Source organism: Gavialis gangeticus, unplaced genomic scaffold (assembly GCF_001723915.1).
Source record: "Gavialis gangeticus isolate Ggan-Ray unplaced genomic scaffold, GavGan_comp1, whole genome shotgun sequence".
NCBI lineage: Eukaryota > Metazoa > Chordata > Crocodylia > Gavialidae > Gavialis > Gavialis gangeticus.
Window position 1 is genome coordinate 158,044,573 of NW_017729025.1, and position 6,563 is coordinate 158,051,135.

Here is a 6,563-nt window from a genome sequence, read left to right on the forward strand (position 1 = left end):
AAAAAAAAAACACCCCTAAAAGTTAAAAACTATACCCGCTAGCTAAGCCAATATCTACTCTTATCAACACTCCCTCGTGAGAGTTTAGTATCTAGTTGCTCTTGGCTATGATATACATGCAGGCAGTAACTAGACAACACTTTGTTCTGCAGACCACTGTATAAATTTCCCAAACAGCCTCTCAGATCTTTGATTTCTTGGTCCTTAAAATGGTTCATTCTGCCAGCCATCATGAAGAGCTCCACAGAGCAGAATGCAGCAAGGGAAACACCAGAAGGAGCTATGATGCCCTGTGCTGACCAGCATTTGCAGTTCCTATTTCCTCATGTCAAACCCCTAACTTGGTCTTTCTCTAGAACTGTGGTACTCAATCTTTTGGGCCCATAGGCCAGATCAGTGAGGCAGAGCAGGTCCACAGGCCTGATCGAGCCATGCATGCCAGGATCAAGGCCTGCAAACTCTGAGGTCCAGCACTGCACCCTCCCTGCCCTGAGCTCCAGGAGCAGGTCTTCAGAATCTGAGCACCACCCTCTCACTCGAGGATTGGCCCTCGGAGTCTGGCACCACCTCCTCCCACCCTAGCACACCAGGATTGGGTCCCCAAGGGTCCAGCACTGTGCCCTCCTACTCCCATGCACCAGGATTGGTCCCCAGGAACCTGGCACTGCCCCCTCCAACTCTCGACATACCAAGATTGGGTCCTAAAGGCCTGGTGCTGCCCCCTGCAGGCCCCCCACACCAGGATTGGGTCCTGGGGCCTGATGCTGCCCCTGACTGGCCCTGCACAAGGGGATCAAATGTCCAATCCAGCAGGCAGGCCCCAGAGCTCCCCATATGTCTGGAAATTTGGTGGTAGGGGAGCAGTCCCACTGCTCTCCTACCAAATCTCTGGACCATGGGGAGCCCCGTGGACCAATGACATGTGGCCATAGGCCAGATCTGGCTTGCAAGCTGTCTGTTAAACTCCCCTTCTATAGAAGCTCTATAAGACTGCTACAAAACCATACAAATCTAAATTTATCTCTAATCCCACCTCCTCAATCTGCTTAGTTTCTTGTCCTTGCGTAGGGACACCATGTTTCATACCATGACTTGATTATGGAGGGTGAGTACCCAATACTGAATCCCTTCATGGGGTAGTTAAGGTTTTTAACATAGAGAAAGGCATAACAAGAACCAATGGCTGAAGTTAAAACTAGAGAAAGTCAAGAAAGAAATAAACTATTTTTCTGAACAGCAAAGTTGGTTAATTATTGGAACAAACTGCTAAGGGAAATGGCAGCTTCGCCATCTCTTAGAGTCTTCAAATCAATAAATGCCTTTTTGGAATATGTGTTTTAACCAAATGCAAGTTATTAACAACAATACAGAAGTACTTATGTGAAATTCTAGGGACTGTGTTATACATGAGGTCAGACTAAATAGTCCAATGGTCTTGAATTTATCATCCATGTACATCAGCCACTGTTGGCAGGTAGGCAACAAAGAACCTGAAGACCGCCTCAACGACCCACTTTGTTGGAAAGAGACAGACATATATCTGAGCTCGTTGTAATGATGCATCTCTGCCATGGTGCTCTAAGCTTTTTTGCTGCTCTATGACCAAATTTTGCATACTGCTATACAAATCCACTCAGCCTCAACTATTGCTTAAACCTATCCCCAGACTGCAGCAGAATGAATACCTGAGTCCTGTTAGTTTCACTTCTTCCCAGAGGGAACCAGAAAACAGCTGTGAAGACAGACAACAACACTGATCAATTTTCACTCTTCTGCAGCCTGTGGAAAACAAGCTGTAACTGTGGTGTTAGAACTATCTGCCTCATACATATGATAGTACAACACTTATTTGTATAGAGTAGGACAGAGTCACCAAGTCCCAGACCCAACATGCTCAGTTTACACAAACATAAGTCAGTCCTGGCCCAGATATGTCCTTTCTTTATATTTAAGCAGTAGGCAGGGTAGGGTAGCACCTTAGAGACTAACTGGTGCCACTGTGCCCTACCTTCTGCATCACTTCAGAATAACCTGGCTAAGGACCTCTTAGTGCTTTTTTATAACTAAAAGAGCAAAAAACATTAAACAGATCTTAACATCTGTATTTGCCTAGGGAAGTTTCCGGCTCATCATACGCAAGTGGGTAATTCCATGCCTGCTATAAAAAAGTAAACCTCTCATCAGAGAGAAGGTTGTAGGTTTTTTGTTTGTTTGTTTGTTTAACAAAATTCAACTGCAAGGCTATTTGTAACATTTCTCCCCTCCAATCTTGTACCTTACATTTCTGCTGACAAAAACAGCTGCTACAGCCCTAAGCATGAATGATCTCCGAATAGATCACAGAAGTAATATAGGTTAGTCTTAACTCTCAATTAAGGCAGAAAGCAGGATAGAGATGCATGTCATGGACTACTTGGATAAGAGATGCATGAGCTTTTGTAAGCAAAAGCTTACTTCATCAAATACTAGCTGCTAGAAACTTCTCTCTGACTTGGGTTAATCTTTAAAATGTATTTCTACCCGGCCTTATGCTTGACTTCGGACTACTTCTCTCAGCCCCCAGCTAAGATACAGACCACCTGCTCTGTCCTTCCCCCGGTTAATGTAAGAATATTTACAAAGTTTACTGTAATGTTCAAGTCAGTTTTTAAAGTCCTACTAGTGGACTTCTGCCTCCAGCCTATGCCTGGGCATCCTTTGGAAGTACTGCAAGGGGCAGGTATTTAGCAAACTAAGCTAGGCTGAGATACTGTTTAGTGTGTTTCTATTTTTGTTTTCTCCTGTACTAAAAGCATTTTCCTGTTTTGTAAGTTATTCTGTTCCCCTATTATTGTTCTATTCTGTTCTCCTATTATTGTCTCCTATTATTGCTGTTGGGAAGGGTGACATACATCAAATAAATAAATAAATAAATAAATAAATGTAAATAAAGGCACATGTCAAAAAGATCTTTGTTTTATGACAGCAGAATTACCTACAGAAAATAAGCTATGTTACCCCCAGGAAAGACTGCCTTTAGTATATCTAAAAGTTTATTAAATGCTTTAATTTCTAATGCTGGACATGGCCATACAAGCACTTAGCTTGTGCTTTTATGGGTCCTGATAGAGAAAACAAGCAACATCTTAATTAAATAGCCCTCATAACAAAGTCAATACACCCTGCTGGGTATGAAACAGAGCCTTAAGGAAAATAGTGACCTATAACAAACAAAATAGTGCTGAATACTACAGAACTCTGGTAAGCACAACAGCAAAGATCCTGTAAAGTCCCCTGGAAAACAGTAATTTTAGGTGGGGGTGGGGGTTTAAGCGCTGAAGAGCATCTTACAAAACCCACACAGTTGTCTCAACTGCATAACAAAACATAAGAAAAACTTGAAAGCTTGGTGAACACTACAAATATTGGCTGTAAGCACAAGATAGGTACTCTGGAGGTGGGAGGGAGTAATTCCTACTATATACTTTCTACAATACTGTAAACAGATGCACTGAATTTATCCTCAATGTTTGTTTTTTTTATGAGATTAGGCACTGCCTGGGAAGTACATTGAAGAAGTTTTCTTCTAATGCAGCCATAAAAATAATGGCATATTTGGACATCATCCTAATTCTTGCACTTGCAGTATAAAAAATAATACCATTACTTAGAATGGCATTTTTGCTTAATGTGGCATATTCACAAGCTGGTCCTAAAATCACAATAACCAACACAAATGTAGGACTAGACTAAACCAAAGCCTGCACAGAAAGGAGGGTCCTCTGAAATAGGCAGAACCCAAGTATAATAAAACAAAGTTAAAAAAATCTTAACAACAAAACTTTAAACACAGCAAAACAGAAGAGCATTAGACTTTCTAAGCTTTAAATTACTTTTTTTTGCCAGACCATATTCAAAGAGCAAAAAACAAATGACAATTTTACCCATTTTCCATTTACAAGATGGCAATATTCTGCAGATTTCAGCAAGATCCTGTTACTTCATTGCTAGCCGAGTCTAGATGCAGCAAGATATTCTCTCCAAGAAAATTGCTTGGCTTTTCAAGATGATGGTGTTATTTTAAACGGTTGTGTTTGGCTTCAAATGTTTGCATAGTGACTATCCTGGAATCTAATAGCCCGTGAGCATTCAAGTAGCAGAGAGGTGTTGCCAAATATTAGGAACTTTGTCAATTCCAACATAGCCCCTTCAGTGTTGCCAAAATCAACTGGATCTGGGTCAGGGCCAAGCAGCCCCCATCAATGTCAAACCCAAACCAAATCTTATCTTCCTCTGCACACAGTATACCCAACCAAGCCTCTAGCAGAGTTAAGAAGGTATGTTCGGCTGTCTGTAGATCCAGCAAAAAAAGTAGAAAAACATCAAAATTCTAAAGATTCCTATCAACCTGGCTTCCTTTTTCAGAAAATGAGTGCAAGCAGCTCAAAAAAAGTTACAGGGAAACAGAAGAAACTCATACAAAGAGACAGATTCCACAACTAACTTAGAGGAGTATTTTCCTTTGAATTTTCCCACTGTGCACAAATTTCTCTCTCCATCGTGGTTAAAAACCAACAAAAACTGAAGTGATACTCAATTTCATCACCAGACTGAAACTGAACAGTCACCATGTTTTAGCCAAAAAGCCTGTTTACCTGATCCTGTGAAACGGACATGATGGGGAACCAGCTGAAACACTGTCCACCTGACTCGCAAGGTTAAACCAGCTTTAGCTTTCTGAAGTAATAAAGGAAGATTACATAGATAAGGGAGATGAGGCAGATACTCACACCTGAAATACTGTGTGCGCGGTAAGCATGTACGTGATGGTGAAAAAATAATCTGAGATTAAACAGTAAATCCCACTTTTCTCAGGTGTGGATTGAGGGAATTTTTAAAGGGCAACTCGAAGGGAGAAAGGAGAACTGTTTTGGCAGAAAACAAAGAAATTATTCATTAGATCTTTTGAAGAAATGATTAAGCAAAAGAAAGTTATCAGATGAATTCTTTGATAGAGGCAGGAAAGGTGGTAGCTTCAGGCACCACAATATTCCATATTTAATGCTGCTAATAATCAAGTCCTGGCAAGGATACTTGTTTTCCAGAATATTTTGAACAACAAGAGCCAAAACTAGAATACTAATAGTATTTTTCCCCTTCTGGAAAGTAGCTTACCTGTTCCCAGAAGGAAACTAAGGGGAAAGCTTATGTTTCGCTGAACCAGTTAGTCTACAAGGTGCCACCCTGCCCTGTCTAAACACTATAGCTGTTAATGAACTAGAGAGTCACCTAGTCTCTCTTCTATGGAGATGCTGGGGAGAACCTGTATTTACTAGTGCTCCAGCCCAAAACCTGGTCTACTGGAGCTACCCACGCAGCCAGGGTGGCACATGAAGCTCCCCCAAAGCCCTGTAACAGCTGGATATTTTCTTGATGTCAGGAAATACTTCTTGCTGTGCTGCCTGAAGTGTCCTTTACTGCTAGCCTGCCTGATGACTGTTTGCTGGGCAGAAGACAGGGTAGATTTGCACCTTATAGACTAACCAAAGGGGGTGGGGGAAAGAGAGAGAGAGAGAAAACAAGCTTTCGTGGGCTTGAGATCACTTTATCAGATGCTTAACACAGAATCCAGTGAAATGAGCTTCAGACCATGAAAGCTTCTTTTCACTCACTTTCATGTGTGTGTTTATATACACACACACAATTTCATTTACTCTGTGTATATATATACACACAAAATGTCTATTTTATACATTTCATCTGTGTTTGTATTACACAAACACCCCCCCCACACACACACACACCATTGCATCTGTGGGGGCATGTGTGTATCATAATGCACACACACTTTCATACACACACACACACACATGCACGCAGAGATTCCGTGTGTGTGTGTGTGTGTGTGTGTGTGTGTGTGTGTGTGTGTGTGTGTGTGTGTGTGTGTGTGTGTGTGTGAGTTCTACACACAAACAGGCACACACGTGTAATGTATGTATGGACACACATATATGTATATACCCAGCAGGTGCAAGGCCAAGAGATGCTTCAGTCAAGCAGAGGGCAGCGGAAAGTTGCATTTACCATACTAACCAAAAAGTGTGCATTTGTCTGTGCATGAGCATGTGTGTATGTATAAATACATAAACACACTTTTCCTGTATGTGTACACACACACACACACACACACAGATGCACACTCTTCAGTTAGTCGATAACGTGTGATTTTTGCCCTGCCCTGCCCTGCCCCTGACTACAGCCTCTCTTGGCCATTCCCCCGCTGCACATCCACACATGCACATACACATACATGAGCACGAACCTTACAGACTAACCAATGGGTGTGCGCGCAGACCAGATACGTGCAGGGCCGTGTGCATGGACACACGCGCACACGCACTGGTGAGTGTCCGGACGCGGCTCTCCCCTGCCCCATGCCCGAGGGTCCCCGGCCCGTGTGTGCGCGTGCGGGTGCGCGGGGCCGGTGGCGGGCAGGGGGTGCGGGGATGGTCCCTCACCAGAAGAAGGTGTTGGTGCCGTCGTCGTACACCTCGGACTCGGTGCTGCGGCGCAGCGCGGCGGGC

The 6,563-nt window shown here is 43.0% G+C and overlaps 1 protein-coding gene across 1 annotated transcript in view; it reads right to left on the reverse strand.

Moving 5' to 3' along the window:
• Positions 1 to 6,559, reverse strand: part of PTDSS2 (phosphatidylserine synthase 2) — a gene marked incomplete at its 5' end in the record, with an annotated part of 86,734 nt that extends 80,175 nt beyond the window's left edge. Inside the window, one exon of the mRNA XM_019519991.1 lies at positions 6,498 to 6,559. Within this exon, the coding sequence (XP_019375536.1) occupies positions 6,498 to 6,559 (62 nt within the window). The remainder of the gene's footprint in view (positions 1 to 6,497) is intronic.
• Between the last annotated feature and the right edge of the window lie 4 nt (positions 6,560 to 6,563).